The following is a 17,646-nucleotide window of genomic DNA, read 5'->3' as shown; positions in this document are numbered from 1 at the left end:
CACAGATCAGTATATTGTATAGAATTGTGTAGGGGTAGTAAATATATACAACTAGAGAGCAAGAATTTCGAAAGGCGGCCTTAACCAAACTCGCAATGATTCGTGATACATGAGAATAGATTAACTAAAAGTCATTATTCGAACGAGTATATTGTTCCTCTATATTATTGTAGAACAATTTGTATATACATAAGAACAAATATATTTATCTGACGTAAATGATCGCGTTTTTTTTTTAAGTCATGTTTCGGGTTACCGCTTCGAAGCTAAGAGGGTTCATTTAGAAATCTTTCCTTGTAGCATCGTTTGTAATTATTAAACTTTAGAATAGAATGAAACCATTTAAAAATCGATTGTAAGTTTCCAAGCCTTAATTTATCGGCTTATGAATTAAAAGCTATAAGTATTTCAAAAAAGACCATGAAACTATTTCGTTTTATATTATTAATCGTCTGTTAATACGAAATTATCGGAGGGGTTGCTGGAATCCTCGAGGGTGAAAGGAGAGCACTGTTGGTTGTTCACAAAAATTTTATTTTCCGCATTACTTCTCGCGTTCCTCTTACAACTTTTGCTACTTGTTTTTTTTTATACAATTTACAAAAAATTCTTTGTCTTTCATTTAGAATTGGATTCGTAGCATGACGAATCCAACCACGATAAATCTTACATAGGTATAGTAGGTACGGTGATACAAACAAATGAACTGCGACGAGACGAGCCGACCAACAAACACATTCGACGAGAACAAGACTTGCGAGGTCCATCGAACGATGAGAACAATAAGAATGAATCGCTGATAATAATTAATAATAATAATAATAATATATTAATAATATAATAATAATAAGTAACAACTACAGTAACGATAATATCAGTTACAATCGCACGGAAAGATATCTTTCACGCGTTCCTTTCTCTCTTTTTTTACTAGCTCCGCCTCTTTGGCTTTGTGAATGTTTGTCTCATGACTGACCGCACGTACACGCGTGTGTTCGTATATCAATGGTATCTATAAATAAATAAATAACGAAAGAAAGGATGTGGTGTTATGAAAATTACATCGGGCCTGCTTTTCACTCGCTCGAATCCCTTTGCTCTACGTCTGCGCCCGCAAACATTAATACGACGGGCAAATCTCTCGGACGAACTTGTTAAACAATTTTATGGACAAGGGGAGGGATTAGTGTGAACAATTTGACGAGAACCGTTCCTCCGACTAGACGAATTAGCCAAAAAAACAATAGGTACACTACGTGAGAGTTGCATCCCTCGATGTTACAAAATAGTATCGAGCGATGAACGTTTAAATATTTCAATGCACAGAGATAAAGCTAGTTCGCGTGGAATTGCAGGAACGGAAAAGATGAAATCTGATAAACTGATATTAACATGAATTTAAATTGGTATTAACTGAATTTGATCTGGTCACGTTTCTCAGTGGTACGGAGACACGCGAATTCTTAGGGGCGATGTCTGATACATTATCACGGACAGTTCGAATGAATATTCGTGTCCCGACGATCACGCGAACGCGCGTTATCTCTTCGCTATTCAGAAACAGACACTCGAACGGTAGTGGTGGAACTGCGTCAATTAAAAGCAGAATTCCAGGCAAACAATGCCCACCCGCTGTATAATAGGAATTAAACAAGAATTAATACGTCCATTGTACACCTATATGTGTGGTCTCGCTGGGCGCGGGGTGCCACTGCCACGAGAATTGCGAGCTACGCGAATTTCGAAGCCGCTGAAATGTCGAGAACCCGATGAAAACGGATCCCTGCTGGCGAGAACGCGAATTCTATCGATATCGAGCCAAATTGTTCCTCATCGGGTTACCTTGAAATCGTCCTACGTTTTCGTCGATGCCTCTTCTATAATCACAGAAATCGTCCTCAGAATGGAATCGAAAAACCAGTAAACTATGAAATCTTTATAACAATGTCGTATAGTCTGGGTAAACAGCTTAAGGATTGATTGTATCGTAATAGGATCAGATTCACATCGAGTTTCATAGAACGATTTCAAAGCACCCGTTCGAGCGTTCGTTTCGCACGGTTGTCGGTTAATAAATTAAATAAATAAATAAATAAGAGGTGCAAAATATAATAAAATGTACTCGTCGAAGTTCTCCCTTTTTAGGTACATATCCTGTAATCTCGAGAGAGAAACGATTAAATCCAGCAATTGCTGTCGCCGATACTGTAAGCTTGAACACGTCTTTACATATCGCTTCTAGTTCGCGCGAAGAACTGAACGAATGTAATTCGTATTGGATCTCGTTTAATCACGCTGTGAATTAAAGTTCGTCGCATCTAACAGTCTGACTGTTTTAATCGCTTTTAATTAACGCGTACCAAAGGCGTGGCGCTCTTTCTTAAATAAATATGTATGGATTGGGCTCCCGATTGAAAAATTGCTAAATTATACAAGTCTCGTTAATTACTAAAGTGATACAAAAGAACCAATAAACTGATACGTTAAGTGAGATTCCAGAAGGAAGTTTGTGACAGTCGCTGCAAGTCTCAGCCACGTATGAGTATTAATACATGTTTTTGGTGAAATTCACCACTAAAGTAATTTAGAGATTCATCATGAATCACGCAACGACGATGGCAATCGTCGACAAACAAAGATCGTGTTCTCATACGAATTTAAGTTACGAGTCACTTCTCGCCCCTCGGAACAAAAAAAAATTTCTTCCTTCGCAATGTCTTAACGCCGTAGCTGCCTTCAGCCCCTACTAATTGACTAGCATCGTTAATCACTCTCGGTTTGAACTCGTTCGCCTTTTCGCCATCGGCTTTTTGGTAAGAATTTCCTCCCCCTCCTCCCTTCCTTCCTCTCGCAAAATCAAAGGAGAGAAATAATTTGTTACTCGCTCCGAAGATTTTCAACAAACTCACCGCGTGAGAAATGAAACCTATTCTCCGAACATAAATCATGATTTACTAATCTCTACTCTTGGCAGTAAGAAATAACTGAGAATCTATGGAGAAAGACTGTCTTACTCTAATCGCAGATCAATGACGTTCATAGATATCGAGTGTTATTTAATTTCTTTTGTTGGGATTCATTGAGATCTTTAGATCGACGAACAGAATGGATCTGAGGAGGTCAATATCACCGACCCTTTCGCAATACCATTAAATAGAAGGAGCCTTCTCGCGACGAACCCAATTACTTAAATAATTAAGCCAATTACCTAGGATTTTGCCGGGACAAACTGTGTCCTATCGCTGTACCGAGATAAGGGGAACAGGGATCGAGAACACACAGAACAACCGCGTTCTAGAGAGAAAATAATTCAGCGATACACTGCGAATGTAAAATACTTTTGTCTCGTTTCTCTCTACCTTTATCTTCTCTCTTATACGAGTATTCAAGCATTCCCGTGATTACCTGTTAGACTAGACCGCACGGCCACGCGCTTTTCTCACTTTACATAATATTATCTTCGCACAGTCTTCACGAGCACACACTGACACACGCGCCATGATTTTATGTACAGAATTATTTACAGTGGTATACATTAGGGCGCGATTCGCGCGACGATCGACGATTACAAAAGAAAAGCTGTGAAACTTACAACCATTGCGTATAGTGTGGCAATTAGGCGAATGCCCTGAAAACGATCAGAGGTAACTCGCGCGCGGATCACCTTTCTCGCTTCACTGCTCGAAAGCCATTTCTCATCGCTTTAAGGATTTCATTAAATAATCTTGCCCGTCCGATCGTCAAATACTCCACCGATGGCTGTACCTTCAACGATAGTCTTATTGACATAGTTACTTTCATTAATGTCTCATTGTGACCGACTCTTGTTCAACGATTCTTCATCGATTATCTCTTTCCATTAATATTATTCTTTAGTAATTTAAACGGGAACCTCTCATCGAAGATTGTATTCTATACCCGTGGTGAAATAATACGAAGTAGCGGAAATGTATTTGGTGAAATTCGATTGTCGAGGGATTCGAACGTAACAAAATCTCGTTATTCAATCTTGAGACGGACGGGCAATCGTACAATTTTTAATATAAATCTTTCTTAAAAAAATGGAGGCAAATCAGTGCGACGGAGAATCGCTAGCAGCAGATGTTCGATCCTTCAATCTCCTCGAGATCTGCGCGACATCCCGCTCGATTTCCTACAGCAGCTCTCTCCGTCGGTTCGACGGAATTTGCGAACGATCATTCTTCTTCGGTTCTCTACGGCGAAACTGTTCTTCTGACCAGGGAAACAGGGATCGATCGATCCCCGTGTAATGTGATGTATCTGGACATCCTGTTTCCCCGACACCGCGAAGGATTTCCGGAACATCTTGCCTCTATTTCCGTCCCCTCGGCCGCGTCGTGTCGTCCGTTCGGAGGATGAAATTGAAAGGGACAAAGCAGGAGGTTCGGTGAGACTCTTTGGTTTACTTGCGTCTGAAAAACGCACGAGACCGGGAGTGAGAGAAACGCGTCCCGCCTCGTGGTTTCTTACAGCGTTTCTTCTCTCTTCGTCACCGTTGCTCGACGACCTTCGGTGCCCGCGCGCGTTCCTCGATCCTCGTGCATCGTACGACGTTTGGGTCCCGAAAATCGATTCCCCAAGGTATCTCGAATCTTTGGTTTCTCACCGGGAAAAGTAGAAAAATGTTAGCGCGCGCTGGCCAGCTAGGATCAGGATCTCTTCTTTTTGGCTTTCGCTTCCTTTGACTTTGCTCTTTTGTCCGAGAATGATCTTGTTACGTTAAAACGCGAGGAAAATGCAAGGAATCGACGTGAGAATGAAATTTATTCTTCCGATGCGACTGAACCTTCGTCTTGTCCATTTATTCTTGTGCTATTTTTGTTATTTGAAATTCTCCTACTCCCCAGATCCTTTTCGAAAAATTATACATATAATTCCCAGTAGTAATACTCTGTCGATGAAATACTGAAAGAGAGTATTATCACGCGTCATGGGACGTCTACTTCTCGTTTACTTTGTATCGGTGACTACGTTTCACGAAAATAGCTGAAATATCGATTCTTCGTCTTCCATCGAATTTTAATCAACTCCCAGGTATCCTATTTTATGCGAGAGCCAGCAACTAGAAAATTAGTTTTCTCTGTTCTTTCTGTTACGACTATTAAATATCTTTCTTTAATATTAATTCGTTTACAAGTTATCCGACGTTGCGTCACTTTTGCCTCTTCCTCAGTCAATCAAACTCTTCTTCAAGTTTTCCAGTCGTAATATCATATTTATTCGAGGAAAACAATCACCGTCTCCTTCTCGCGTTTCGCTCATATGTCGACTGTCCGTTTTCGATCGATCAGACCGCAACGTTCCACGTTCTCATTCGACAAAAATATCTCAATATCTTCTCGCAACGTAACCACCGTGGTGCCGGAAACAGGGGCTTCGATTCTCAATCTCGTTCCGAAACCCGCAAGCAGATCCGCTCCTCGTCCTCCGGCGAACTCCACCCGCGCTTTCGTCTTCTTTTCCGTTTCTTTATTCGCCTCTTCCTCCTCCTGCTCGTCTTCTTTTCGATTCGACGTTAGTCAGCTTCGCGTTACGTGTTCCGCGGTTGGCCGTACGCGAAGCTGACCTCACGTCAGGGATAGTCTGGGTGCATCAGATTGTACATGACCGCGAAGATCGTGCACGCGGCGTAGACGCCGAGTGCCACCCACCAGAGCAGCTGCTCGTGGAGGCGTTGCTCGAAGTTCTTCAGCACCAGGAGGCCGATCGTCAGGCCCGCCAAGGCGCCGGTCAAGTGTGCCACGTACGAGACCGGCGGGCCCATCTGCTCGGCCGCGTACCTGTCGTAGATCGCGAAACCCACGTCTGCGCTCGCTGAAAATAAAAACAATTTTCACTGGTCAGTTAAATTCTCGTATCTATTTATTATGTCTTAGCATGACTCGTGATCGAAATGGTGCAGCTTCGATTTATTTTCGTAATTAAAAAAGTGATGAAAACTGATACGGGAAGTGGATGAATTTATTTTCTATGAATTTAAGGAGAGATCGTACCGATTACGAAGATGCCTATCAACCGTACTATGCCGAACTCCATGTTGTTGTAATTAAGGAGGACGTTGGCTAAGTGTGCCGCAAGAAGGGCGTATACGCCTCCGCTGGCCCCAACGAGATAGACGTCCGTATCGAACACAGACGTACCCAAGGAACCTGTAAACAGAAGAAAATTCCACTTCATCGATCCGATCAAACTAAAATAAATTTTCTAATATATCAAACGTGCGAAGAGAACGTCATTCTAAAATCAGTAGTACGAAGTTGCACTGGTCGGACGTGGACTTGGCTTAGCAGATTCACTTCCAGTCGTTCTAATAATTAATTCTCCTTCGCCTTCATAAAACTCTTTGTTATCTATAATACATTAGCGAGATTGAATAATCCTTTCCTCTTAGTGATTCCACAGAAGCTCTCATCTTACGTTAGATCGGGAAAAACGCTTTTATATTAAATGAAACTATTTAGCACATTGTTAATTTCGAGTGTTGCGCTTGGAATCAACTTGGAGGTGCACGTGGCTAATTACAGAGTGACCCGTATCCTTCCGCGAGTATCATAAGCTAATGGCGTTCGCCACCGTAAACCTTGTAAACTATCTGCGCGGAGTTACCTCCGGTTACAAGTCGGAAATGTGTTTCTGCGCCAGCAAGGAAACGTTGGTCACTTGACACCGAACCGGTTGCTAGCTGCATTAACCAAATTATTACGTACCCGCAGATAATGAATCAACTAATAGTATACAAGTTGACAGTGTATTGTAGAATACGTGCAACAGGATTCGAAAGTATTAGAAACTCCTGGGAATTCTAGTTGGGAAACCAGTAATTGCTAAGTTACAAGCATACAATTTTGCTAGGTGAAAATTTCTAGTGCTCGAGGGAATTCTGTCGATTATAGAATTAACAGTTTCGTTCAAATTTAGTATAATGCTAGTTAGATCCTTTAAAAACACGTAGTTACATGTTTTTAGAGACTTAGAGTACGAAAAATGTTATTAAAGATTTGAACATATTTTACATTGCGTTTTATGAGAAATTAACGACGTTAATTAAATTATGTGATTACAGCGGTCTGCTTTTTCTCTACAATAAAACTTCTTTCTCAGGTAATCTTAGATATCTTTTTTTAAACGCTTTATCCATCAGTGTATTAAATTTCAGTTGCCGACTAATTCTATTACATGTATAATTCCCTTACTTCCTTCATAATTAACGATATAAATGATATGAAATTGAAATTATTCAAACGAACTGTAAACTAACTTTTAACAAGCATAAATTATTTGATCACTCGTTTGAGCTGTTTCGAAGTTTCTTCATTGTAGTTCAAATGAAAAAGGATTATAACTGGAAAATTCGTTTTATCGGAATACGTGCGAAATTCGATTCGATTATAAACCATTTTTACGAATTGCCAATTCCAGCGGAATTACAAATAATTCAACTATTTGCCGAGCCGCCGTCGTCGCCGCTTCGCGCCGCGCAGTTTTCATCGATTTCCCTATTCTATCGGCTAGGAGTCGGTAATAAAAACCGTCAAACGATGCGTCCCGTGCGCTGCGTCGTCCCCATAGGGCGGACGCAAGTATCCGCGCTCTTTATAGCTTTTTTTTTTTTTCTTTCTTTTGCTATCGGTCGCGCCGCTCGTAGTTGATACGTTGCACCTGTTGCACGTGTTCCAGTTTCAAGGACTATTATTGCGAGGGAAAATAGTAAAAGAAGCCGTGAAAATGTATTATAAAAGTCTGTTAATAATAATGCGATCTTAAGCCCGAGGACACGAGAACAAGATAGACACAGATTTGATTGATTTCCTAAATAACATGTCGTTCCATCTTCGAGCATCAATCATCTTCCCTTCCCAAACTGAGAACGAGAGCTCATGGAATACTTCAAAACATCCATGTTACCATGAACTGATTCGAATGAAATTAAAAGTCTTCAGTGGCTTGAAATTTTTATAACCATAACAACAATCGTATTTCTTTTTTTGTAACCGAGATAAATTTGTATTTTCCGTAGGGTAATTTCGGGTTGACCAACTTCAGCAACGGGGATCTCGCGGGACCGGTCCATCGTCCTGGTTACGAGAACTTAATTTTAATAGAGTTATCTATATTCAGATGTATGTAGCACGATAACGCGCCGTAAATTAGAACGAAACCGTTGTTACTACCCACCGTATTTACTATTTTATCATTATTAGCAGTGTTAACTGTCCGCTGATTAATGATAACGGCCCTCCCTGAATTTTGATACCGTGATAAAGTGCTGCCGATTAATAACACCCCGCACGATCCGTTTCAGTGCTCGTTAATACGCTGGCACCCCATCGTTTTTTCTTCGCTCACACAATTAAGTAATTAACACGACGTTTCGAGGCGACGACAAATTAGAAATAAATTGCACAGTCCTCTTTCATTAAACCGATCGGTTCATACGTAGCGACTTTATTTATAATTATACGGTGAGTCTGTGGTAGAACGATTTATCGACTCCAGTTGACCAATCGAGGAGACAGCCGACGTGTCTCGTATTTCCTAGAAAATAGGTGAACGTGGGAGACGCATTCGTAAATGGGATACCTGGTGAGCGGTGAGGGGTAAATAAGGTAATGGAAATCCGAAGTCGGCGGTGGGAACGAGCGGAGGTCGCCTGCACGGGGACGATATATTTTAAACGCCAATGAAAATTCCACGGGAACGCGTCTAATTAAGCTCGAAAGAAATTTACCGCGGAATTAATTTTATTACCTGATCGATTTTTACCCCGACTCTCCTGCCTTTCTCTACTGTTTTATTTCACAGCCGACCCACCTGCACCATTTTACAATGAAGGCTCGTTTATTAAAACAGGATTAATTCGAAACATATGACTGTCAAAGTCCTGTACTTATATAGTTAATTGGTGAATTTCACAAAATTGTTTTAATAAAACATATAAAAAAATTCACTGGTTAACAAAGTATTTTTACAAGCTGCATTACCAAGAATCGACTTTATATCCATTCTCACTTAATATCGTGTAATTAATCGGTCCGTAACAATGATTTAATTTATATTTATCGACTTGTCGGTATCAAACGGGAAGAGAATTTTTTCCTCGTTTAAGCGGTTGACGCAAAGGGAAGCTTGAAAGCGAGTGACGGCGCTGAAGGGTTTCAAGGAAAGGGAGGGCGACGAGACAGGCGGCCGTCTACGTCTACGGGGTATCGTCGTCTGCTCGTTTCGCATGCAAAATGCATCGCACGCGTGTACGCTACGTACGAGGAACGATCTCGCGGCGACATGCAGATATCGTCGTATATAATTGTCTGTGTCACGCAATCGGCGCGGCGCCGGCGATTCCACGAGTACCGATGACGATCGTACGAACACGCGAGCCCGAGACTCCGTACAAAGTTCACGAGATTATTCCGGTTTTTATTTGAATTTTTTACCAACTACTCTCTGCGTATATAAACTGATTCGGACCTCCTTTCATTGAAAATTCCTGCATAAATTACTTGGTACCGAGTAGACAATATAGACGTGCTTTTCCACGTAGTTAATAAAAAATAATACTGCAATCATTCAAAACTCTACCTGATTTTATTTAAATAATAAATAAATGTACTGATGTTTCTATAAACGCGTCGCAGGAGTTTTTGTATATTGATGCGATTTGTCGTCGGTAAAAATGGGACAGGTAAGAGAAGAAAGCAAAGGGAAAGGTATAGTTGCTCGGTCACAATCGCATTACATCGTCGCGACTGCGAGGCATACGAAGTAATCTCGTCGCGGTGGCCGCAGACGAGCCGTCGCCACCTCGGGTTCTTACGGAACGAGGTCGGAGGACATTCGGGGTGAAAGAGTGAACCCTATCCGTGAAAAAGACGAATTCCGTGGGAAGCTGCTTTACCCTCGTTACGGAGGAGTACATGTTCCGTCCCTCTCGCTCTTCGACGATACTTTCTATTGGGACAAAGCGAACCTTCCAATAACGAGATCCCGGGACGAGTTTCTTTTACAACGTTCGCCGACAATTTTCTATTTATAGTAAGTATTTCAACGGTAAGCTCGATATTTATTGCAATTTTCTTCGAAACAATGTAATTAATTATACAGTAATACTCATACGGCGAGTTTATTGACAATAAAATTACAGACGGGGTCAGAATAATTTGTTTTTCAAATTAATAAGTTATTTAAGAAACGACACAACAATTTTTACAATTTTTATCGTACAATTTTAGAAAACAAAATGTACAGAAAATGAATAATAATTACAAGAAAATGCCAAACAAATTATTTTGTCCTCCCTTGTTAGTGTGTTAATTTTTATTAGAAATCACAGTGCAACGTAGGACGGATCTCGCTTTCAAAATTTTATTGGTAGGACCGGGCATAAAATTAGGAATATATTACGACGAAAGAGAACCTACAGAATCTCGCGTGGGTCAAGAGAATGAAGGCATGAAAACGAGGTTGGCAAAAGAAGCCTGACTCTCTCCGGGTGATTCCTCCGACAATTACGCTTTTTGCGAGTCGCTCAGAATCCCCTCTGTCCCATTCCTCTCCAGCACGGTAATTTCCAACCGGCAAGAGTTTAGGTTTCCGCTAACCATCCCGGCAACGTAACAGCGGTCCCAACGTTTACGTCGCCCGATGTATCCCGAAATCTCCCGCCGTCTCGGGGCGGCGGCGGCGGTTTATTATTATTCATGCGCCCTATTTTGCAACGTTTTACTTTCATGACTGCTAATAACCCGGGATCCGAGTCTAATCGAATTTATGCAAATGGCAATTAGATTTACACGAATGAGCGACCCGGGCCAGCCCGCCGCGCCTTCTCCGTTCAGATACGCGCGATTCTGCGGATGCCAGCTACACCGACTAGGGGAACTATCAGATTAGTCCGTAGGAAACGTTTCGTTTAACTTAGCAAATAACAGGAGCCTCGCACGAGTTCTCAAAAAGCAAAACACGCCCTGTCTTCGTTATCCGTTTGATATCGTCAGATCTTTCACGTATTCTGCGACGATAATAGCAAGTTTTACCGTTTGATTGAAAACTTCCAACAAAGATAACATCGCGCTATGTAAAAAAAAAAGAAGAAAAAAATGGGAGTATCGAGAGAGGAGTAGAGAGAAACTATGGAGCAGTAAAAAGTATAGAGTAAACAGAACGGACGAACTTTCCGAAAATCCGATATGGAAAAATAAAGACGGAAACGGAAACGGAGTCGAGCGGAATGGAGGAGCGCAGAGTAAAACCGTGACAAAAACGTGAAAACAAGAGGTAGATGGGAGACCGTGTATGTATCGACCTTTAATTCGAAAACGAACACGCTCGAAAGTGTAACTAATTGTGTGACCAAATTCAATTGAAACGTCCATTCTTTGCCTTTTACAAATTCGTTGAAAAAATTTGCTACGACATAAAAGGAGATACACAGGTAGCTGCTTTTCATACAAAAACAGAACTGGAGAGAGACGAATCTAGAATTATACGTTTCTCTTCTTCCATTCTCGTTTCCCGGTTTAGGTGGCGAACGGAAAATAATGAAAAAAGAGGGGAAAAAAGAGAGAGAGAGAGAGAGAGAGAGAGAGAGAGAGAGAGATAGAGAGCGGCCGGGGTGGCGACCGGATAGTTGCGACAAGGAGGACGGCGACGGGGGGCGGAGGTAAAACACGTTCCACGGTGGAAAATCCCGAAACACGGCAAATGGAAAGAGGGACAAATTGTGTTACAGAGAAGAAATAGAGTCGCTGCGTGGCAGCTGCAGCTGGGCTGCCGGCCGTTTACGCGGGCCAGCGAGAATCGGGGAGTGATTTAAATTCAGGAATATTGTCGCGGGCATTCGTTCGTAGGCATTACCGGCGGGGCGTTATAATGCCGGAGCCGCGCATAATCACGCGCGTGCCCCTATCGACAAGCCTCGGCCCGTGTTAAATGCACTTGGACAGAGTTTTCGCTTAATTGCATTTTGTTAACAACGGATAACGCCCCCACCCCGCCTCTCTGGCCTTCCTTTCATTTCGTCTGGCATGCCTCTTCTTTTTTTTTTTTTCCCCCAGTCGTCTATTTTCTTTCGCTCTCCTCGTCACCCGCTTCCCACCGCTCGTTCCCGTTCTGTCGCGTACGCGACACTTTGTTTTAACGATCGGCCGATTTTCATTCTATTTGATACGACGACTCCGACGACCACGTAACGTCAATATTTAATTCGTTTCAGCTTCCGACCGTATTGACACGTGGTATTGTACAGCTTCCAAGGCGGCTCGGAAACGACGACTAATGGAGATACGTACGTACCCCGCGACGCGTGCAAGTAAAGTTTTAAACATTTGAAATTCATAGCGATTACTTACCGGCAAGAACTCCGGCCATGTAGACCGCCGCAATCCTCAGACTTCCGTGAACCATTTCCAGGGGAAGTCCCACGACCACCTGTACTCCCAGGTTAAATAACAGGTGAAGCCACCTGAAATGTGAGCGCATGCATTTCTGAGCCACGGTTCACTTTTGTTCAAATGAATGGCCGGATTGCGTGCCGGTGCCGACCATTAAAATTTATTAAAGGAAAAAATGATACGCGTCGCACCAGACTTCTCCCATTCCGGCCGCTGCGTTCTAACATTTTACTTAAAATCGAAATTCCGCAGCTTTCACGCGTCTGCTCTTATAGATGGCAAATGTACGAGGTGATCGGTTCGGATAATAAGATATTCACTTTGTTCCTTTGTTTTAATTCATACTCGTGAGACCTGCTGTTAAAAATAAATTCCAAAGTTATTTGATATTTCATGAAGCCTTTCTAAAATTGACGCGAGCAAGTTGAAAGATAAAGGGAAGAGTTGAAGAGACGTGTAACGATAGGATCGTCGAGGCATGGCTATCGTAACGACAACGGCGGTCGGTGAAATTAAACCAATTATGAATTTTATCTCGGCGAACGCGAGGAAACTTTCTTTCGCGGAGAGGTGGACGATGATCGCGCTTATCTGCTACGCTCGGCGGCGCGGAAACAATTTTCGCGATAACGTTTCGGTTTTGATTCGTTTCGCCCAGTTTTATCCATTCGTCCCTTCCACCTCGATCCCCAACTCGACCATCGCGAGATCTGTTTCTTTAAGTCAAGATCATCGTCGTAGGTTTCAGGCCTGAGAATTGCAGATTTATATACGCGAAATTAGAGCACGTTTCATGATATGACACTTCTAAAGAGTAAAAATGTTAAAAATGTTCAAAACATGAAAGATCAGTTTCAAGATCCCATTTTTAAAATATACTTGTTGATGAGAAAACCTAATCAATTTATGTTGATAAAGAATTTAAAAGGATTAGGACAAAATTAAATAAAATGTTCAAAGCATGAAAAATATTCAATTCCAAGATTCTACTTTTAAAATATATTTAATGATGAGGAGACCTACTCAATTTATATTGATAAAGAATTATAGAAGGCAGTGTTGGCAGTGAATAAAATAAAGTAACTAACAAAACAATTAATTAATGTATACAGGTATTAACCAGCGAGGCAGCTACTATTAAAACAGTAGAAGGGATCGATCGGGGGCAAAGAAGCAGGTTGTTTTCGTTCGCGGTGCCAAAGGAAAGTTCCCAGACGGCGTCGCGGAAACAAGACTGCTCCGATGGAGGAATTCCAGCAACGGAGCAACGCGTAGAAGAGCCGTTCGGAAACGTGAGCCCATTAAGCGGACGATTTGCATCCTCGACGAGGTCCGAGCGGCGTCGTTTCTGCTAGTTGCAATGCGGCTGACGCACCGAAGAATGCGATCGAGCCGTCGTCGAGACGCCTCGATTAAGTTCACGGGCGTTGCGCGTTGCGCTTTGCGGTGGAAACACGGTTCGCCTGGAAACGGCCGCCGCCGCCGACGCCGACACGAATCGCATCGCACGATTAGGTCAAACCGACCGCCCGTTAAAATTCCACGAACCGCGCGTTCCACTCGAATGGGAAACAAGAGAAACCGGGTTCGTTCCTTTTTTTAACTGATACCCTGCCCGGGAGTGAAATAGGACAGACTAGGTATACCTTCCTACCGACCAATGTATCTTTTTTTCCTCTCCTGTTTTCCGGGGCTCTAACGCCCCATTACTATTTTTTACGACGTCGTCAATATATTGTAAAAAGCAATCCTAACGTTGATCACCGTAGGAAATGTAGTAATGACTTTGTAAAAACGAATAAATGATTAATAAATTAATGAAAACGAATCTTGGCATTTTTATTTCACGATCCTTGATCAATCCGGGGGGTGGGTACTTAAAATCAGTGGTCAATTCTCAAAACCCTCTTCGAAATAATCGCTTTAATTCTTGATCTGCTATATTGACAAACGTCTACTGAACTAAGCAGATGAATTATGCATTTCTCGCGAACACGTAGAGATAGCATTGATCGTTTCGCGATGATGAATCCTCGCGGTAAGGAAGCTTTCCTCGAAGCGAAGGGTGTCGCGTCGTTCCAAAACAATTTCGCAAATGCAAAGGGAGAAGGATACGTGACGTGTACGTGTGGGCATCGATTCGTTGGAAGTACGCAATTCGCGGAATGGAGTACGCAAAAAAAGGAGCTTGGAAGGGTGCTCGGTTCTCCTATCGGGGACGGCCGGAAGCCGAGTGGTAGAGTAGGAAGGCCGAGACGATAAGACAAGAGGATGGATATCCCGTTTGCGAGGGAAGGAAAGGACCGCTATCCGTCATTCCTATTCGCGAGATAGAAATTTCGACCCGGCTGGATCATCCTTCATTCGACGATCCGGTGTAATCCGTCCGGCGAGACAATGCCAGAGGATTCGTCTAATTGCTATCCAATTAACCGAAACTATTACCCTCTTCGCTTCGTTCTTCTCCGTCGCCTTTCACAAAATTTCTGCCAACAGTCTTACGCCCAGTAAATTAAAAATATTCTAGATGTCAAATTATTTCTATCGAGAGCGTAAAAATTTCTGTACATTTATTATTTCAGATCATCTTCATTAAATAATATGTATTATTAAATCGATAAATAATTTCGTATAATTTTAAACTCGACAGTTGCAGATATATCTGAGTTTACTCATCAGTTCGTGTCAGAAAAGAATTAGGTGATCCTGTCTAAAGACGTTGGCGTACAATTGAGACGATTATCGGAGGAAACCGATGTGAATAGAAGCCTGGGCACGTCGAGTCGAGGAACGGTGATAAAGGCAAGAAGGTGAAGTTTCAGCAAGTTGACTCTAATGTTCTACGGACGCAATGTCATCAGGCCCGGTCCCACCCCTCTTCTAACTACCTCGCTAGCAGTTAATTACGCCTCGAAAACTTCTTACTTATCGTTGAACCGTGGCCGAGTTTGTCGAGGCTGATGTCTCAGCGTTTCGCGATTCCTAATATAACGAGTAGCTCCGGCTCTTTTCGACGGCCGCGGTCTCCTCCCGTGTTATCGGCAAGTTCGCGCGAACGACAAACGACGTCGATTCATATAGCTTAATAATTAACTAGCAGCCAATCCGATGCCAATTAATTCACGTCTGAAGACAGAGCCTGTTCAGTCGTTCAACGACGGACCTCAATTTTAATAAAAAATTCTCACTTAAAAATTGTTGATATTCGATGCACGTTCAATAGCGAAATTTCTGAATGAAATCGAGAAACGATTGATTTCTCTAAATGCGCGGCAATAAAATTTTTCTCGAAAAAGAATGAAAACAAATTGCGATCACGTTTGTACAGTAAATATTTAAAACGATCTTGATACGTGAAAAATGAAAAAGGATTGAAGCTCGTTTCCATTACTGCGATATTTTATCGGACACACGCGTTTAATCAAACACTGCACGTGAAGATGTTAAAGTGAGTTTCATTGTACATCGTTTGAAATAACGCGAAAAGTATTTAGCAATATTTGAACACAAATAAATTCGCATTCCCGTATCGAATATTTCGACTCGACGAGGTATGCAGACAGACACGACCGAGCGTGCAAATTTCACTGTTTAAAAACATTGATTTCTATTTGGTAATTTGATCGAAGTTAGTCGCTAATGAATTTCCGTTCGAAAATTGTTTATTATAAAATCGAGCAGTTTGTATAAATTCGACGCTTCCTATTTTTGTATTCAGGCGTTAACCGAGTTTCTCATAATGGTTTCGCTCGTCAGGCATGCATAATGTCCGATAAGACCGACGAGATTTTCATTATTCAAACGAATACATGTTTCAGGATTTCATTCCTGCCCTCGTGAGTCTCTCCTATTTACTATCAAACAATTAGATTACGTACAAGTGTCGCATTGTCTCAAGTTTCAAGATTGATTCGAGTGAACGTTTAAGATGTTTAAAGAGACAGGAAGCGTAAAGACCTCGATCGATGTTTCCTAAAAATCGCGTATTAGATAGAGGAGGAGCTCGCAGGGAACGTGGCACGGAAACATCCTTTCGACGCCAGATAGCCAACGTTCGTTCCACTATTTTCTTTTCGCGAACTACGCGATACCATTGTCTGATCCCAACAGCGGAGCGCGGGCCACGCGTTCACTTCCTGCAATTACTGCGATTGTCTCGATTTTTCTTGGCCCCCCAACGTTTCTCACGGAGTCATCCGCCGTCGTGTGTGCCGCGAAACTAAATGCCAGCTCTCGCTTAACGAGTGTTCGGTACTCTAATGCTTCAGATTCTTAAGAACTCCTTAATTAAACTCCCTTGTGTTCGACCATTATCTGGATTTTTACAAGTAAAGCGTTCATCGTGCCAATTTAGAAAATGCAATCTAAGTAAAGATTTATTCTTTATGCATGTCATTCTGAATCGTAGAATCTGAAATCAATAATTGATCAACAGTCAGAGATATTTGCCTATAAGTTTTTAATGAAACAGCGAATAGATGGAAGGTAGACAATGTTTCTTTAACATGGTACAAAATGGTTGAGATGTTTAATGTATTAAATATTCCAGAAGCGTGAGCCGACATGGAATCGTGGCTGATGATAAAAAATCGTAAGACGCTTCGCGCATTAATAACGAGAAACGTTCGATAACAGTTAGAGAGGATGAGAAGAATCGAGAGGGGAGTGGAGATAAGAATAGTACATTCGATAACGAAGAAAACGCTATCTTTTTACGTTATTGTTAAATTATACGAACAGACGTTTCGCGCCGGATCTTAACGAGTCCTCTTTGTAAGGTCCTTCGAAAATGTCTTGGGAGACCTTTTCTACTGATTACAAGAAGACGTTCGTTCTGTATGTAATCAACCCTTTCGCTCGAGAAATTATTCTGTTTTTAATACGCGTTCTGTCGAATCAATTATTTTCTATATGTATGACTGAAATAATTCCAGTGGTAGAAGTTGAATTGCAGAGAAATTACAAGAGCCTCTTCAGCTTCTTAATTTTATTTTCACGGACGTTAGATTCGCCTCGAAACGTCGTATCTGTCTATTCTATGTGAACTTTCATGAATATTTCTATTCAATTCTGTAAACGACATGAAAGATATTCACATGTTTGCATAAACACTTCGAGTTAACTCGTACAATAGTGAGGAAATCATTAAGGATGTATTGGCTATACAGTCAATCCCAAAAGTTTATGCACTTTAGAAACGCATTTTTTAAAAAGAAATCAGACGTCGGAAGAATAT

General features: G+C 41.8%; 1 protein-coding gene across 1 annotated transcript in view; it reads right to left on the bottom strand.

The window, feature by feature from the left end:
* Window positions 1–513: 513 nt before the first annotated feature.
* The window catches only part of stet (stem cell tumor), a 246,581-nt gene continuing 229,448 nt past the window's right edge, over window positions 514–17,646 (bottom strand). Inside the window, exons 8-10 of the mRNA XM_018032000.2 lie at window positions 12,369–12,481; window positions 6,015–6,170; window positions 514–5,835 (exon numbers count right to left, since the gene is read on the bottom strand). Of these exons, the coding sequence (XP_017887489.1) occupies window positions 5,594–5,835; window positions 6,015–6,170; window positions 12,369–12,481 (511 nt within the window). The 3' untranslated portion in view covers window positions 514–5,593. The remainder of the gene's footprint in view (window positions 5,836–6,014; window positions 6,171–12,368; window positions 12,482–17,646) is intronic.

This window comes from Ceratina calcarata, unplaced genomic scaffold (genome assembly GCF_001652005.2).
Source record: "Ceratina calcarata isolate Rehan_Ccalc_2016 unplaced genomic scaffold, ASM165200v1 scaffold568.2, whole genome shotgun sequence".
NCBI classification, from domain to species: Eukaryota; Metazoa; Arthropoda; class Insecta; order Hymenoptera; family Apidae; genus Ceratina; species Ceratina calcarata.
This window is presented reverse-complemented; position numbering and strand designations above follow the sequence as displayed.